This window comes from Ambystoma mexicanum, chromosome 2q (genome assembly GCF_040938575.1).
Source record: "Ambystoma mexicanum isolate Mex_15411 chromosome 2q, UKY_AmexF1_1, whole genome shotgun sequence".
Lineage (NCBI taxonomy): Eukaryota > Metazoa > Chordata > Amphibia > Caudata > Ambystomatidae > Ambystoma > Ambystoma mexicanum.
The window spans coordinates 110,453,184-110,472,176 of record NC_090924.1 but is presented as its reverse complement, the minus strand read 5'-3'; the positions used below and the strand labels follow the sequence as shown (position 1 = coordinate 110,472,176).

General features: G+C 48.2%; 2 protein-coding genes across 4 annotated transcripts in view; one reads left to right on the top strand and one right to left on the bottom strand.

The window, feature by feature from the left end:
- Window positions 1–18,993, top strand: part of IFT140 (intraflagellar transport 140) — a 2,226,364-nt gene that overhangs the window by 1,534,482 nt on the left and 672,889 nt on the right. The gene's annotated exons all lie outside the window — the stretch shown is intronic.
- The window catches only part of TMEM204 (transmembrane protein 204), a 153,558-nt gene continuing 142,077 nt past the window's right edge, over window positions 7,513–18,993 (bottom strand). For both annotated transcript variants that reach the window (XM_069646970.1, XM_069646969.1), the window contains exon 4: window positions 7,513–13,336. In XM_069646970.1, the coding sequence (XP_069503071.1) occupies window positions 13,092–13,336 (245 nt within the window). In that variant the 3' untranslated portion in view covers window positions 7,513–13,091. The remainder of the gene's footprint in view (window positions 13,337–18,993) is intronic.

Genomic DNA, 18,993 nt, shown 5'->3' with positions numbered 1-18,993 from the left:
AAAGTTTTGAAAGCGTTGACTAATATCTTCCTGTGGGTTCCTTTCATTGTGCCGGTCTGAGGCCTCAACCTAGTCTTGAGCTTCCTGATGGAGGCTCATTTTGAGCCATCGCATTCCTGTCCTCTTAGGATGCTTTCATTTAAAACTGTGTTTTTGACAGCCATTACCTCTGCTCGCAGCGTTAGCAAGCTTGAAGCTTTGTCCTCTAAGCCGCCATTTACAGTCTTCTTTAAAGACAAAGTAGTCTTGATGGTACACCCCTCATTTCTCCCAAAGGTGGTGTCAGAATGTCATTGTTTTGCCTGCTTTCTATCCTCCTCCTCATCCATCTAAAGAGGAGGAATGACTCCACAGACTGGACTCCAAGAGAGCGTTAAGCTTTTATATTAATAGGCTCTCTAAACTGAGACAGGATGACCAACTTTCTGTTGGCTATTCGAGCCATAGGATAGGACAAGCAGTTACAAAACAAACGCTGTCTCATTGGATAATCCTGTGCATTTCCGAGTGCTTCATTCTAGCTTGGAAAGATATTCCTGATGACTTAAGAGCTCATTCAACTAGAGGAGTTGCCACTTCCTAAGCCCTTCAGAGGGGGTGTCAGTGCAAGATATTTGCAATGCCGCCAACTGGACTTTGTTGCATACCTTCACAAAGCATTATTGCTTGGATTTCCTATTGGGCCAGGAAGCTAGATTTGGAAAAGCTGTGTTACGCAGCGTAAATCAAAAATCAACTCTCCTTTCCCACCTCCTACAAAGCACTGCTATGGGAGTCTATCAAAGATGAGGACTACATGGGAGGACACAATCCATTCTAAGAACAAATTACTAACACCTGGTAATGTTCTTTCGACTGGATGTTCCTCCCACGTATTCCTCATCGCCCCTCCCAGCCTACCTCTCTGTCAGGAGAGAGATTCCATGTTTTACATCTTGCTCTCGGTTAATGCTGACGTCTTTCTCATCTTCGAGACTGCTGTGCTGGCGAGAAGAAAAACATGAACTGAGGCAATGGGCACGGTGCTTGCCATTTATATCGATGCCGACATAATCGAGATGGACGGAGGCCATCGAGAGACATGCAATCGCCGACGCACAGCGCCCTCTGCTGTGAAAAGTTTCTGAGCTGCAAGCAGGATATCAGAGTATATCAAAGATGAGGAATGCGTGGGAGGGACAACCAGTCGAAAGAACATTACCAGGGTTCTCCAGCATGGGGTCTGGCATGGATTCACATGCTCATGAATATTCCCCGTCGTCAGGCTGGGAATCCTCGGTAAAGAAAAAACCAGTATCAGTTTCGTTTCTGATCTGTCTTTCGTAGTAATAACCAATCACTGGTCTCTGCGTCATACTGACCACAGCCAATGACTGCCCTCTACCTAAGCACCGCCTCTGGCAGCCATCTTCAGATTTTTACCGCACGTTCATGTGTTGGGATTCTCGTGCTATTGCTCTCGAGCGTTAGTGCTATTTTTTCATGTTTTTTTTCTCAAAACTTCGTTTTTTCCGGTCAAAAGAGCCTCAAGCTCCACCGACTCTCCATCCGATCAACCGGGACCCGTGTCGGATTCGTCTGCGCCCCTCAAGGGTGAAGATTTCGTCGAGCTACGTTTTGGAGGACTCCAGAAGCTTCTCAGGCCCGGACATGGCCCAGGAGAAGGGAAGCTCGACGCCCGGAAAGCTGTTCAGGGTCTGCCCTGGATGCCAGCTGCAGAACGTCTTTAAGGAGGACGAACACTCCTTTTGTCTCTACTGCTTACATGAGGACAAGACGCACGTGGAGAAGGACTGTGCATTTTGCGGCAATATGTCGGAGCAGACCATGAAGGACCGCCACCAACGCCTCGCCAACTGGCTGGAAGGGAAGAGCCCGTCAGGCGAGAAGAAGGGGAAGAAATCCGAGCGGTCTTCTAAGACCTTTGAGGACGCCCCGGCGACGGGGGTCCAACACAAGGCCAAGCACCGCGAGTCCGCTGGCACCGGGAGCGCCGAAAGGTCGGGCTCTACGGGCGCCAGGCAGGGCGCACCCTCCCCGGCACCTTCAGCCACGAGCCAATGCTCTGGGTCGGGTAAGAGGAAGGGCGAGCACCCGGCGAAGCTCCTGGAGAGGCCCCGGTCGAGCTCGAAGGCCCCATCGGAGGGGGAGCGAGGCAGTGTCCCCCCCCTCAAGGATAAGGCGGTGAGCGCACCTAAGGTGGTGAAGGCCTTAATCCATCCGGCCAAGCCCTCTATCGATACTGTCGCGGCGGCCCTGGCTCAGCCTGTGGAGGCTACACCAGTGGTGGCGACCTCGGGGCTCAGAGTCTCCCTGCCACCTCGGAGGGAGTCCTCTTTTGTGCCCATCGATAGGACCCCCGTGAAATCCCCGGCGGGGAAGAAAAATGGGGGGCAGGGCGTCGTCGTAGATTCGGCTTCAGAGGAAGAGCTGATCGAGGTCTTAAGCCACGGCCTTGGCGTGGATGAAGACCGGCCCGACGGGATGGATCCCGACGCAGGTGACGACGACAGCGTCGAGGGTGCCGACGGGGCCCCTGATCGCCCGTCGGATTCCCCTCTGCCAGCACCGCAAGACAACTTGGCGGCCATTTTGTTGGGTATACAGTCCTTATGCTCAGAGATAAGGACGAGACTACCGTTGCCGACGGAGGAGCCTCTCCCGTCGGGGGATCCTGAACCGGGACCTTCGGGTGTTCCCCCTCCCAAGAAAAGAAGGATTCACCCTCCACCTCCTTTTCAGCCGTCGCGACCCGTCCAGCCCTCCTCCCCGCCCACCCGAGGGGATGATACGGGGACTGACACGGCAGCGACGGGTACGGACGACGAGGTATACGACGAGGATCTCCCGTCGTCACCTCCCACCAGGGCCTCTCCGCCTGACGAGATTGGATCGCTCCACTCCATGATCGCCAGGGCATCCGAGCTTTTCCAACTCTGCCCTGAGGAGAAGAAAAAGGAAGGATTCCTTTATCAACGGCGCGAGGCCAAGAGGAAGACGGTCCTCGCGGTGCCTCTACTGGACGACATTTGGGATGAGGGCCTCGCCCTCCTCAAGAACCCTTCCACGACGCCAGCTAGAAGAGACCGGTACGAAAAGAAGTACCGGGTCCCGGACGCGGCCCCCCTGTGCCTCCGGGCGCAGCCTACCCCGGACTCCGTCGTCTCCACAGCGGCCAGGAAGAAAGCGTTGGGGGTGCGGCCTCGACATCGACTTCCCCACCGGACGGCGAGGGAAAGAAATTGGACGCTATAGGACGCAGGGTCATCTCGTCTGCAGCGACGACGATTAAAGCGGCCAACGCCTTGGCTATCGTGGCCCGCTACGACAGGGAGCTATGGTACAAACTGGCTCCCCTGCTGGACTTCCTACCGGACGACAAGAGGGCGGATGCCCTGGAGATCCTACAGGAAGGTGAGGTGGCTTCGGACCACGCCATCACTATTGCGACGGACATCGCCGACACTGGATTTCGCCAGTTGGGCAACGGCGTGTGCCTTAGGCGGGGTGGATGGCTCAAGGCTACGGACTTCCGTCAAGACGTACAGACCAGAGTCCTGGACATGCCGTTCGATGGGAACAACCTGTTTGGGAAAACAGTGGACGATTCCCTTCAGGCCATTAAAGCGGACACTGAGACGGCCTGGGCCCTTGGGGTTCTACAGCAACGACGGACGCCCTTTCGGAGCAGCGGAGGCAAGGGCGCCTCCAAAGGTTCCGGCGGCGGTTTCTCTACCTACCGTCAAGCGGCCCGCTCGTCGTCTCAAGAGGCCTACAGAGGACGAGCCAAGTCTGGAGGACCCCGCCGTCGTCGCCAAGGAGGTCAAGGCGGCAAAGCCTCGTCGAAACAGGATTGAACCGGCCGTGGGGTCGGGCCCCCACCGAAGCACCCCGGTGGGAGGCCGGCTGGCGAGCTTCGTCAGCGTGTGGGAGTCCATCTCCACCGACCGTTGGGTGCTGGACGCCTTGGCCCGGGGCCACGCGCTCGAGTTTCAAAGAAGGTGCCTGCGCGTCCCCCCCGTGGCCAGGAGAGAGCTTCACGTCCCTCAGCTTCTCCTGGAGGTAAAGGCGTTGCTCAGGAAGGGCGCCATCGAACTCGTCCCAAGAGGCTTCGGGGCTCCGGAGTTTACTCGAGATACTTCCTCGTGAAGAAGAAGACGGGAGGATGGCGCCCCATCCTAGACCTGCGACGTCTGAACAAGTTCATCAAGGCGCAGAAGTTCCGGATGGTCACCCTCCAGCACGTCCTGGGTCAGCTGGAGGAAGGAGACTTCCTGTCGTCGTTGGATTTGGAAGATGCCTGCTTCCATATTCCCATCCTAAAGGGGCACCGAAAATTCCTCAGGTTTGTGGTCCAAGGGCGTCACTACCAGTTCAAAGCCCTCCCCTTCGGACTACAGTCGGCACCCAGGGTATTTACCAAGTGCCTTGCACCGGTGGCGGCGCAGCTGTGCCGCGAGGGGATCCACGTCTACCCCTACCTGGACGACTGGCTCATCCGAGCCAAGACGAGGGAGCTCGCCGTGGACCACACGGCAAGGACCGTCCAACTTCTCACGGACCTGGGATTCTCCGTGAACTACGCCAAGTCCCACCTGGTACCCGCGCAAAACGCACTGTTTCTGGGAGCGAAGCTCGACACAGTGTCCCTTCTGGCCTCCCCGTCGGAGGAAAGGACCAGGTCCATCCTGGGCAAGGTACAGCGGATGTTGGTTTCCGACGCGGCCAAGGTGAGGTCCATCAAGTCCCTCCTCGGAATGATGTCCTCTTGCATCTACCTCATTCCCATGTGCAGGCTCCGGATGCGCCCGTTGCAGGAGTTCCTGGATGCGCGCTGGATCCAAACGACGGGCGGCTTCGAGGAGAGGATCACACTCGACGAGAGTTTCCGCCGAGCGGTCCGGTGGTGGGGCACCCGCGCGCATCTGACGGCGGGCATGGACTTCCAGACCCCAGACCACCAGGAGACAGTGACCACGGATGCCTCCCTGGAAGGGTGGGGAGCGCACACCGAAAATCTGCACGCGAGAGGCCTCTGGCTCCCGACGGAGAAGTCCCTCCATATCAACGTCCTGGAGCTCCGTGCAGTGTTCTGGGCCCTCAGGTCCTTCCTTCCGTCCCTCAAGGGCAAGGTGGTGAGGATCTTCACCGACAACACCACCACCATGTTTTACATCAGGAAACAGGGCGGAACCAGGTCCCCAACACTGTCCAAGGAGGCGCAGGACCTGTGGCATTGGGCAGTCGCCCAAAGGATGTTTCTGGTGCCGTTTCATCTGGCAGGGATAAAAAACACCATCGCCGACTCACTCAGCAGGGAGCTGCGCTCGTGCCACGAGTGGGAACTACGGCAGGATCTAGTGGATCGCCTCTTGCGACGGTGGGGCACACCCCAGATCGACCTGTTCGCGACGGCGACGAACTCCAAGTGCCGGAGGTTCGCCAGCAGGTTTCCCCAGGCGAGGAGCATGGGCGATGCTTTCTCGTTCCCCTGGGAGGGCCTGTTCCTCTACGCGTTCCCTCCTTTGCCACTGCTAATCCGGCTCGTCAACCAGCTCAAGAGGTCACGGTGCAGGATGATCCTCGTCGCACCTGCGTGGCCGAGGCAGATATGGTTCCCGGACCTTCTGGACTTGTCAGCGTCCCCGCCAATCAAGCTGCCGGTGGACGCGGATCTACTCTCCAGGGAAGGAGGCGCCATCCTCCAGCACGACCCGAAATCGCTGAACTTGCAGGCCTGGCTCCTGCAGCGCTAGAGTTTGGATGATACGACATACCGGCCGACTGCAGAGAGGTTCTTGCAAAGGCCAGGGCATCCTCGACTCTTAAATGCTACGGACACAAATGGAAGAGGTTCTCTGTCTGGTGCCACGCACAGAAGATTAACCCTCTACGGATTACGGCTCCCCAGGTACTGCCGTACCTGCTGACGCTGGCCAAAGCTGGACTGGCACACGCGTCCATCAAGATTCATCTTGCTGCGATCTCCCGATACACCAGAACCACAGGCCGGACGTCCCTGTGGTCTCATCGTCTGGTGAAAGAGTTCATGAAGGGACTGTTGAGATCGTTCCCGTCGGTGAAGGCGCCGGCCCCGGCGTGGGAGCTCAACGTGGTGCTGACCAAGCTCATGGGACCTCCGTTCGAGCCTCTGCACTCTGCCCCGTTGAAGTTTCTGTCGTGGAAAAAACAGCGTTTCTTGTGGCCATCACCTCCGCACGACGGGTGTGAGAGATCCAGGCCCTTTCTTGCAAGGCCCCGTACTTGACTTTTCACGACACAAGGTTAGTGCTCAGGACGCACCCCTCCTTCATGCCCAAGGTACCATCGGACTTCCATCTCAACGAACCCTTGGTGTTGCCTGTGTTCTTCCCGTCGCCTTCGTCGCCGGCTGAGAGGACTTTGCACTCGCTGGATGTGGCTAGAGCGCTGAAGTTCTATGTGGACCGCACTTAGTGTTTTCGGAAGATGTCACAACTCTTTGTGAACTTTGGACCTGTCAATCAGGGGAAGGCTCTCTCGAAGGCTTCCATTTCCAGATGGCTCTCCGGCTGTATCATGTACTGTCATCGGTTGGCAAACCGACCGCTGCCTGGCCGTCCGAGAGCCCATTCCACCAGAGCGATCGCAGCTACCACGGCGTTCCTTTCTGGTGTGCCCCTGCTGGACATATGCAGGGCTGCTACGTGGAGGTCGACGCACACCTTCACGAAATTCTACTGCGTCGATCGGGATTCCAGGGAGGAGTCCAGGGTCGGCCAAGCAGTGCTGCGCAACCTGTTCGCCTGAGGTGAGCCTGTTGAGGAGGTAAGATGCTTAATGTTGAGTTTGATGTAATGCTTAATGTTGAGCCTTTGCCACCTCCCGTGGTTGTGCATGTGTGTACTGCTATGTATTCTTTATTCATGAGCATGTGAATCCATGCCAGACCCCATGCTGGAGAAGGAACAAGTTACTTACCTGTAACTGTTGTTCTCCAGCATGGGTCTGGCATGGATTCACATGCGAACCCTCCCGCCTACCCCTCTGCGGCTCTTCACTTGGTCATACTACCACTTCACGTGCTTCCAAATCTGAAGATGGCTGCCAGAGGCGGTGCTTAGGTAGAGGGCAGTCATTGGCTGTGGTCAGTATGACGCAGAGACCAGTGATTGGTTATTACTACGAAAGACAGATCAGAAACGAAACTGATACTGGTTTTTTCTTTACCGAGGATTCCCAGCCTGACGACAGGGAATATTCATGAGCATGTGAATCCATGCCAGACCCATGCTGGAGAACAACAGTTACAGGTAAGTAACTTGTTCCTTAGGTCATTTGTTTTCCTTATTATCCATCTATAAATCTTCCGATTGGCTTCAGGCGGGTTGATGATATGCTAAGGTTCCTGGGTCGATATGTCAGTCCACAAAGTGAGATAAGATCATAGTTGGTGAGGTGGAACATATCCTTTCAAAAGCATGCTGTTGTACAGTAATTTTACGTGTAAAGAAGACACCGTTGCTATTACGGTCACATTGATTTTGCTGTTGTATTTATTATTTGTGTGTAAACAGCCATACAAACTAAAGCTTCTGTCTATATCCGGATCCAAGTTTACATTTTAATATACATTATTTGTGATACCAGCAGAAAAAATATAATGTCTTAAATATTCCAATAATTATTTAAATAATATATTGCATCGTGGCACATCGCTGGTGAAACATGCACATACTTCCTGTTGCAAAACAGTGGTTCCAAGGAAAAATATGGACTAGCCCAACTTAAACGGCATTTGCCAGTATACAATGTTTCAGCTGAGGAGTTAATTCTGATGCGGAGTGTGGCATGGTTTGCTGTAGGTTGAGAATATTCTATTGGTAAAACTGTGTTAGTAACAGTTGGGACACTGCCTGAAGTAGACAAGTTAACTTTGTGTTGTATATGTTTTGATCTGGTTTCAAGTGAACAACTGTCTGCAACAATACAATGAGCAATATAACAGACTGATGAATAATGCGGCTTTGTTAGCTGAGTTGTGGTATGACAAATGCTTGGAGATTTAACTTTTGCATCCACCTAGTGGTGATACTGGTAGAGTGAAAGAGAGAGAGAAGATGGAAAGGAGCTTCAGCAAATCCTTTGATGTGATTCTGTTCTCCAAAGTGATCTCTCTAAATGTGCAGAACAAGGGTTAGTGGTGGTCACGTTCCCTTGTTGGCTTCCTATGAATCCTACATAACAAGACTTGTTCAATTATGAGATGTTCCATTCAGAGGTGAACATGGTATTTTCTCACAGTGATAAAATGTGGCCATGAGGAACTGATGAATGGGTTCAATAAATCATAGATGTAGGGCTTCTATTAGACACAGAGGCAGGTTAATTGTGCAGTTAATGAAGATCTAGTTGAAGGGATACTGTGCATCCCTACAGGGGATTTCTAAGGCAAATGCCATCATCCTGGGAGGCATTGATCGAGGGGTCATGGAAGGCCAACAAATAAAGGAGGCATCGAGATAGCTCCTTTGTGGCTCAAAAGTGTCCTGAATGACATATGCAGTGGGTAGCGTGACACAGCTTGGCTTTCTGAGCACAAGCAGGGGACCATTGAAATACTACATGTATGCTATTGAAAAACATAGCTGTAAGTCCAGGGAGCCATGGGTGTGATATCATAAGAAGCATAAGCAAGCTTGTTAATAGAAGCACAGTAATGGGTGCTAGGAAGCATGACATAACAGGCATGTGAAGGGTGGTATAGAAAGGCATACTAATGTAAACTTGGAGGCACAGCAGTTACTCATTTGAGGTATTCATACTTGCTGGTCCTGGGAATCACAGGAATGTCTCTTGGGCAGCAGGATGTCACAGGAAATGCAAGCAAGTTGTTATTGAGGGACCTGCTGGAGGTTCTGTAAGGCTTATCCAAGCCATTATTCGAGATTAAAAGCCAAAGTTCCCAGCTTTACAAGCTAGTGGGTCCTTTGGAACACAAGCAAAAACGGTTGTTTAAGATCCTTACGATGAGGCGCATGCAGGTGACCCTGAAAATCTAGACGATAATATACAGTGTGTACTGGGACATACAGCTTTCTAAAGTGCATGAATGGTGAAACATATTAAATGGAGAAAAATTCATTAGGTTGGTGGTTTTGTATGCAAGGGATAACCTGGATAGTGTGTGCTGATAGAGATACTGGGAAAACTGTAAAGTACAGGGTTTTGGGAAGAACAGCTAAAGTAGGGCTCACTCATGTCAACTTGCTCTCACATCCAGGAGTTCCTCAGTGTCATGTGATGGTTTTATGGGAACTACACTATTAGTTCATAGGACCCACGGGTATTAGTTCATAGGATCCACGGGTATGGGAAAACGGTAGGGTTCATGTCTGAGACTAGGGTGTGGAAGAACCAACCAAGTCTAACTTGGGTGGGACAGGCCAAGGGTTTTGGGATGCATTTGAAAGGATTGACTTAACAAGCACTTTTAGGGTGCTCTGAAAGTAACTAGCAAGGATATTTTGGAGGTACAGGCAATGGGTCTTTTGAAGAATAGATAGAGGTCTGGGAGACATATGCGTGCATATATTTGGCAGAAAAGTGGTATATCGCACCTGTTGTACACACGCCTTGGTCCTTGCAGATGCAGGCAAGGTATCTGGGGCAGTACAGAGTGTCTTTAAAGGCACATAGAACAGCCCTAATTGGCAACAATAGTGTCAGCATACAAACCACAAAAATAGAGTCTGGGAGACAAAGATGACAAAGAACAATATGACAAAACTTCTCCCACTCTCTAGAATAGAGAGACTCCATGTGATTGGATTTATAAATGCTGGAGTAAATCTAGAAAGTACCTTGAAAAAACACACTGGACACATGTTACATTGTTAGAATGTTGGTGCAAGTATAGGGAACAATTGAGTGTCCCAATGTTTTACAATGTAGACAAAGCCTTATGTGGCACAAACTTGAGGGTCATAAGAAGTCCAGTTAACCTTGAGAGGCACGTACTGGGGATCTTGAGAGACAAATGTCCTTAGAGATTAAGCTAAAAGCCATACAATACAGATGTGGTTTTAAAAAGGAATGGCCAGAGAAGTACGGCCAGGTCTTCTTGGGTGCGATCAGCAGGATGAAACATGAATTGTGGTTGAATGGGGCATACTTGAATATTTCCTTGAAGTTCCTTGCAAAACGAGGAATAAACAATGGGTTGAGGAAGTATGCATGTGGTATTCCTGCTAGATACAGGCAAGTAAATCTTTGGCAATACGATAGGTGGGCCCCCAATGTAGACTTAGAGTGTCCAACACAGCACAGTTAAGGACGGTATTTTTTTAATTATAGGAAGGATGTGCTGAGGAGCACTGGCAGAGGTGACTTCGGCCATCCTAGCAAGGGGTAGTACATGTATCTGTCAAGGTCAGTGAGGAATGGAATGTGGGATGCATGCAAGAAATTATTGGAAGCACAACCAGTGTACTGAGTGACCCACGCAGGAGTTGCAGGGATGAATCTTTGGCAACGACAACTTGAGGTTCTAAGCAACTCGAGTGGGATTCCTGGAAAACACAAGCCAAACGGGCACCGAATCCCAAACCCCACAGATTGAACTCCTGTCGGAACAGCCAGAAAAGTGCATGAGGTTTGCTGCACAGGAAAGAGACTTTCAAGATGCACATGGGGAAGATTATGAAGATGAGAGACAGAGAGAGGCTCGAAGAGCCCCATGTTGGGATTGCAGGTGTTGTGGAAGTACCCAGAGAGGTTTTTGGGATGCCCCGGCAAACATCCCAGATGCAGTACTAGTCTTGGTGTCCTGGCCAGCACAGAGAGATTGTTTTAAGGAACATAGGTAGGAGGATTGCAGGAAGAACCTGCAGAGATTAGTGTGATAAACAGCAAGATCTTCTAGGAAAGGGGGTCAGAAATTATTGGATAGCATGTACAAAGAGGTTCCTGAAAAGGGACATACAGGTGTTAATGAGCTTTGCAGTGATGCAATTTTCAGGTCCTTTAACTAGACTTATTCAGGTAGGACGCCACCAAGCCCTAGTAGATACTAGTAGGTTTGATTGTCTTGTGTATGACCATCTTCGTCAGGACTTTAACTCCAGGCGCCCGTATGCCTCCGTTCCTTTTTGGTTGTGCTTGAACAAATGAATTAAAGTAAAGTAGTATTAGCTATAATCTGGCAGTTATAGAATGAGGGTCACTTTAAAGGAAATCTCTCTGTCTATTTTCTATTCCCAAGCCCAGTGGGAGTTTTAAATCCTCCTTAGAAGATGTCTTATGGTTTGCAGTGTGGGCAGTGGGAAGTTAAGCAGAGAATTTTTTGGCAAAATCTGAAATCTGGACGATGGATGTGCATTAGGTGGCAAATGGAAAAGGATAGTTAGCACTGCTGAGAGCGAATATTAGGGTGAAGAAAGGGCACTGCGTAGAATTGTCTCCTAGACACAAGAGGCAAAATGATGAACTGAATTTAAAGAGTTACACGAAACAGGCGTACCGTTGCAATGGGAAAGCAAGGGGCAAGCTGCAAAAGCTAATGAGTTATCAGCAAGATGGGCTGCCTGGGAGGGTCTGAATGTAGTTAGCTGCCACCAACAGCCTTGTTTCTTTGAGCCTTGGGCATGTTTTGAATCTTCCTCAGCTGAACCAGTTGCATTATGGAAGTTGATTTTAAAACCCCTTCAGTCCAGGACTGGCTTTTAAATGCATTTGTAAATGAGCAGATTTGAACTGAGCTGCCATCTTTCTCCCAAACACCCCATCTGTCTTCCCAATATACAGTTTTGTGTTAGAGTATTTAATCAATTTGTACACAATGGGATTCTGAACTTTAGAATATCAGATATTACAGGTGGCAATCTCCGTCATATAGTATGACTGGGTACAGTAGAATGAGGAAGCTGCAAGCCTCTTATATTACATTGTCTTCTGGTCATTGTAGATTTTTACGTATGTCATTCACTCCTTATTTCCAAAGCTTTTGAACATTACTCCAGTGATTTGATTATTTTACTACACGTATCCATTGGTCATGCTGTCGCACTACAATTTCTTATTTTGTTTGTGAGCTATTTGGATTACCACATCAACACATTTCACTTAGATTGGAAGCACAGAGCTCTTTTTGGCTTTCTTCTCTGATTGTATTAAGTCCATTTGTTATTTTGCTCACACTTCAATACTTAAATTCCATGGTTTCGCTACTTGCATTGTTTAACATTAGGCCATTTCTTTTCTCATAGATTGCCCAAGTCTTCCTTTGCATGCGAGTTTGACCAAAAATGTAGTCTCTGCTTTTTATTTATTGTATTCGTATCCCTTGGGCCAGTTACCTTTTTCATTTGGGGTTCAGGCCATATTTTGCATGTTATTCATAAATTGTTAAACATTAAATTAATTTCCTACTTTATTTGGAGTTCTTTGCGTGATGTTAAGCCTTCAAATTAGATTAATTTAATCCTTGGTTTCTTTGAAGTGTAGTTTGTTTGATGTTCTAAATTGCTTGTTTTCTGAGCTATAGCGGTCTAATAATGCATTTCCAAATATCAAAACTCATGGTTGCCTCTTTTAATAATTAACCACCATCAGAATATTTCAGCCTTGTGATGGATCTTAGCTTCTGATGGTCGGACCTTGTATTGCTTTATGGCTTGTTTTTTTCAATTCTAATACCATGTGGTGTTCCACACCCAGATCCACAATGTCTTTGTCACATACTCATCCAGGCATTCTCTTACAGGACTTTTTGTTGTTGGGTTGTTGTTTGTAGGAGCATGGCTGGCACACCAAATGACTTAGTCTCCTGACAAGCTGCCAACAAGTCTTGAGCCCTTTCCACTATGCTCAGTTTTATTTCATATTTGTACTTTTAAGAATCCTTCTGTAATCTGCTTTCCCAGCTGTTTGGGGAGGGAGGGAACGTGTGTCTAAAGCTTTAGCTGATGGTGATGCCTTTAAAAAAGCTGTATCAACCAGTGTCTTCTATATTCAGTTGCTCACCTTTCTCCTATCCTTGCTTCTTTGATGAGTGACACATTCTGATCAATCATTGAGTGGGGGAAGGTTTAAAACATGCCCCCTTCCTCTTCTCAGCATGGTGACTCCACATAATCGTTCTCTAGTCCACGTCGGAAGCGGGCGGTCAGGGTGCGGCTGATGACAATGACACGCGGTGCCATGCAGTCCTCCCGACGGTGGAGGATGTTCCATATGAGGATGGCGGCTGCCAGTGTGGCAAGCAGGCAGGCTCCGATGTTAAGGTAGCAGGACCAAGACAAGTGGGTGTAAGGTCCGATGCGGTAGAAGGTGACCAATCCAATGACCAGGACAAAACCTGCAATGACAAGGGAACAGCATGTTTTAGCGTCATTGTCTTCAACCTGAATTAAGCTCTCTGTTGCCAGTTGACCAAGTTTGTCATGTCCCTGCCCCACACAAATGTGTCCTGGTCATTCCAGCCTTTAGTACATTTTGTGTTGCTAAAGAACCAAATTCAGTTATGTCTACACTCACTTCTTGTACAATCAACAACAATCAACAAGCATGACTTAACATTTCTACCTCTTTCGCTCTCGTCTCCACTCTCCTGGGACTCCAGCAGGCATTTGAAGCAGACTTTCTGTAGCTTAAGTCCTTTTCAACCAACACACTAACTACCAAACTAACAACATAATTGTCCCTGTGTTCTGCCCTTCCCTTTTTCCTATTTCATTTTTTCTCTCTCCTTTTCCCCTCTCAGAGTTTTGTAGCAAAATTTGGGTTATAAGTGTTATAAAGCATAACATAGCATTGCGTGTTGTCATATCCCAAAGCATCATGTTTATCCTTTTTAATAGCATTGGGGCTTCCTCATTCATAAGCATCTGGTCAAACTCTACAGCATTGCATGAACTCCAGGTCTAACTTCCGTTTTACAGTCTAGATTTGGTTCATAAGAGGATTCAATTGTCTTTGCAGAATTAGGCTAACATTTACATCTTTTGTGAAGTTGTAAATAGCATGTCTTTTAACAATGCATATGCATGTTCTTTGATGTTGGTTCTTTAATGAATTAGAATACTGTGGACATTCGCGTTGGTCTGACAACCGCCCCACCCCACCACCCCGAGTGTAAAATCAACATTCAAAATTAGAAGAAAACCCATCTTAATGTAAAACGTTTCGCGTGCAAATAGTTGTTAATAACATTATAATTACACAAATGTTGAATAATCCGAAATGTAGCCAATCTACATTTGGGCAGAAAAGACCTGTTTTCAGAGGTTCTCTTTAGATTCATTTTATACCCTTTGGTGCAAACAGTCCATGAAAATATCTACTGCTTTGACATGACACTTATTAACCTTTCAAACTCTACTATGTGAGGGTATCATTGCTTATTCACAGGTATCAGGCTTGTAACATTTTAGCAGAATGCATACCATAGATTTAATTAAGCATTTCCAGTGGGAAAAAGAAGGGAGACTGGGCCCATAAGAAAAGGTTACTTACAACCGCAATCCTCATGATGGGAAACGTGGAAAGGAATGATGTCAGGACATAGCCAGAAGGTTCTTGGCTGTCCTACATAAAGCAAAAGAGGAGTCCTTTGGAGCAATATCAAAGCCAGAACATTTTTACAGGAAGCACTGAAGGTTGCTGAGGAAGAAAAAAGGTAAGAGGCACAGTGTCATTCTGTGGTAAGAGGTCTGACCCTTCAGTGGTCATCTATGAATCTTGTCCTTCAAGAACTTTTGCAGAACCTTCTAGGGATTCAAGTGACATACCAGCTGCAATTTCTCCATATTAGTGGTGCACAGTGCCAAAGGAAAAGATTCCTTGGGCATTTAATTTACCATCTTCTCCTCTGGGCATTTCGACGTATCATCGCTGGTGCAAATTAAAAAGACCTACTCCTCCCTGCACTCATTGCAGGGAGATTATTGACGTTGGCAAAGTCCATGGTTGCTGTTTCAGTGCTGGTTACCTTCACTTGCATGATCTTTAAAGTTATTCTGACATTCAAGATCCTGTTGTTAGTGGTCTTTTCATTATCGGTTGTTGTCAGGTTGCAACCGTCTTCAGTCTCTGTCATTGGGGAGCAGTCATCTCTTCTAAGGCGCAATTCTGTTTCCAAGACGGATTTAGCAAGAGCAAATGGGACAGTATTGCATCTGTCCTCAATTTTAAGCTAGCAGAGATGACCACAATGGCCTCGAACCCTTTAGGTCCCAGTCCCATCTATCTTCACCTTCTCTTCAAAAGTGGATCAGTTATTTTTTTCTAATCATGATAAAGATGACATGCCTCAGCAGGATTTTGAGAAAAAAGAGCCAAGTGACAATTGTCTCACTCCAAAAGTGACTATAAGGTTGCGACTATTGAACTCCTTCCCCACCAAATGAAAATCTGGTGTTTTTAATTGCAACCTGTTTGTATTTGGTCATTCATATTCATTGTGAGGAACACTTTGTGCTTGTGCAAAAGTTAAATATTTTGGTAAAATCCCGCTTATGCCGAAGATAAGTAAAATTGGCAGGCAGGACAATAGGCCCGAGTGTCTGCACCATCTGTGCCTGATTAGCAAATATATTTCTCCAGCATTGGATCTTTCATGGATTCACATGCTTAGAATATTCCCCGTCGTCAGGCCGGGAACCCTCGGTATATTTATAAAGGCCTTTCCTATTGGAATAATTTCGACACTTCTGTGTCCTATCTACGTCGTTATCGGGATGCGTATGCTTGACCCAATAGGACGTAGGGATATAAATAGCTCTGCCCCCGCGGCTCCCTTCAGATTTCAATCGTCTCCAAAATAGCGGGAGCACCTCGTGTTTGTTTCTACTTCGGTACAAGATTGAGTTCTACCTTGCTCAGTTGAAAATGTCCGGAAAGACGTTATTCCGTCTGTGGGCAACCTGCAGATTTAAAAAACAGTTTATGAAGGAGATGGGCACATGGATTGTTTGTACTGTCTGCACCCTCACCACTCGGTGACAGTTGTGAGATCTGCAAAGGCTTCTCACAGAAGACGGTAAAGGATAGAAATAGACGCCTGGTGACGTGGCTGAATGAAGGAACCTGTCCTTCATTGGAGGAAGGGTCGGCGGGCAGCGTGGCATCCAGGCCCTAGTCATCCAAATCGGAGTCCCATCGCTGCACGGTGTCGGCGGAACCTCCTCCGAAGAAGCCGCGTTCGATGGAGAAACGACCGTCAGAAAAACATCAGGCAAAAGAATCCTTGTCGAAACATGGATCGCCATCAAGCAAAGTCTTCGTCTTCAAAGGCAGGGACCCTTTGAAAACCACCTCCTCAGGTGACCATAACAGGTCGTCCTCGAGTAGAGAATCGACGAGGTATAAATCTGGCTCAAAAAAGGCAGGATCGCCAAAGGAGTCTGCGTCACAGCCTGTTCCATCGTCTACAGAGACTCCGTTGCTGACGAGTGTGTTACTGTCGGCGCAGGCAGGGCCCGTAGTGGCTTCCTTCAATACGAAGCCGATGATAGACGTATCCACGCCGACATCGTCGATGGTAGAGACTCATGGTAGAGCCTCAAGGGGCACGGCAGCCGGAGGTGTATGATGCGGTTCTAGCGGAGGCTCTGCTGCAGCCGGAGGCGGCCTTCTCAGTATCATCCATGAAGGAGGATCGAGAACAGATCGCCAGTCCAACAGATCTGCCTCGTCATCAGCGGCATTATGGTCTGGAATTCCATTGGCGGACATCTGTCAAGCGGCATCATGGTCGGTGCCGCACACATTTACTCAGCATTATTGCCTAGAGCAACAACATGCGGCAGATATGCAGATGGGGCGAGCGGTCCTTCGGCATCTGTTTCAGTAAGGTAAGCCCCATATTGCGGTTTACATACTTTTGTTATGTTGCCATATGTTTGGTTGTTGTCAATGTACCTTAAGGGTTTTTTTTCGCATGCCAGACTGAATATATGGCTTGGATAGTCTAGTTTGCATTGCACACCTCCAGATTAGGGGTGCTGCTGTATAATCTATTCTAAGCATGCAAATCCATGAAAGAGCCAATGCTGGAGAAGGGAGTAGTTTCTTACCTGTAACTCCATTTCTCTAGCGTTGGTATCTTTCATGGATTCACATGCGCCCGCCGGCCTCCCCCAGAATGCAAACCCTATATGTTCCCTCTACTTTGGGGGTTAAAATCTGAAGGGAGCCACGGGGGTGGAGCTATTTAATCCCTACGTCCTATTGGGTCAAGCATACGCATCCCGATAACGACGTAGATAGGACACAGAAGTGTCGACATTTTTTCTATAGGAAAGGCCTTTATAAATATACCAAGGGTTCATCAGCCTGATGACGGGGAATATTCTAAGCATGTGAATCCATGAAAGATACCAACGCTGGAGAGATGGAGTTACAGGTAAGAAACTACTCCCTTCTTGCACAAACTAAGGGATCTTATGCTGCATCCTATTTGTTTTAGGCCGGAATAAATGTGTGCCCTATGCCCTAACAGTAAGTAATTTCTGACACTGTCATGCATTTGTTTAGTGGACTGCTGCTGTCTGTCTTACATTTGGTTTGCTTATTTAGTTTGCAGAATTGTTAAAGATGCTGCGCTGTTCTTGTTATGATGACCAGTGACTGTTTTCTTTCATGTATCGAGACAAACTGTCATAGTGTATGGGTTGTCTTCATCAGAAGTCGCTTTTTCAGGGCTCTAAAATAAGACGGCTTTTATGGCACAGCAATCCCTGATTTTTGCCAAGAGACTGTTTCAAATACTTTTATTTTGGGTATTAATGCCATTTGTATCCTCAAATAGAGATGGAAATGTTTTTTTCTTTATTCACCATTTCACAATGACAGACTTTTTAAGGGCTGTGGCGACAAGGAATGAAAAGACTGACCAGGTGTTGCCATAGTGGTTGCTATAGACTTTTAATAAATTAAAAACCAAACCTACATATCCCTAACTCTGATGGGATTTCCCTACCTAAACTAAAGAAACATGGATGCTTGTCAGGATGTCTGTGAGTCAAAATCGTTTCAGAATTTCAAGGACTCTGAACGACTGGTGTTTTTTCCCCATGTTCCCAACCTCCTTGAGCGCTTTGAAAGACTTGCCTCTGAATAGGCGCTATATAAATAAACAATACCATTCCATACCAAAATATAAAGGCACTGTCCCATTCATAAAGGCTCCTATTCTATTCCTGTCACTATTACAAAACACCATAAAGTCCAGCTGCTGTTTGTAATCCAGGAGAATGACTTCCTTGTCCTGGATGAAAAGCACCTAAATGCCTCTCAGGTTGTTCAAAGCAAATGTTTCATAAAGGTTCTGTGTTCTCCGTAACCCAACAGAAAATCAAATAATCTCACACAGCTCTCGTGGGGCTAGGAAAATGACTCCCTTCTACTAGCGGGTTCCCCAATGTCTCTCACAGTTCGTAGTAGGGCTTGTAACTCCGTTATGGAGGTTTTCACAATCTCAGGTTTCTGTATGTCTCTTGTTCTGCCCCCACCCGTGATGACAAAGCAGTTCATGTAATACCTCTCGACTCTCCAGTACCACACTTTTGTGGAACTGGCCTGGGAAACTGTGTTACTGTTTCATAACTTTCTGGCCCCCTCCCGTACTTAGGCATGTTCCCGTTACCTTCTCCTTGGGAACCCTTCATCGGTTTTGGCAGGGGTCATGGGTCCACTCTTACTACTTCAACCTCTTCCTTTAGTAATGCTCCATGTCTTGCCTCCCCCGAGTTTTTGTTGAACTCCTCAGCTTAGTTGTCAGACCACTGGGTCTCGCCGTGACCAGTAATGCCGCCACCAAGTCTCATGCCCTCTCCTAATAGTCACCCACGCAGCTCTGCTGTAGGCCATGGTTTGGCACCATTGTCGGACCAAACGGTCCACCCACTATAAATTGTGCCACCAACTCTGTCTCTTCAAGTTTATTACGCCGGTTCCCAGCCGATTCACAAGAGACTTCTCGGGTTTCCCGCTACTCCTATTTTCGGCCTTGGA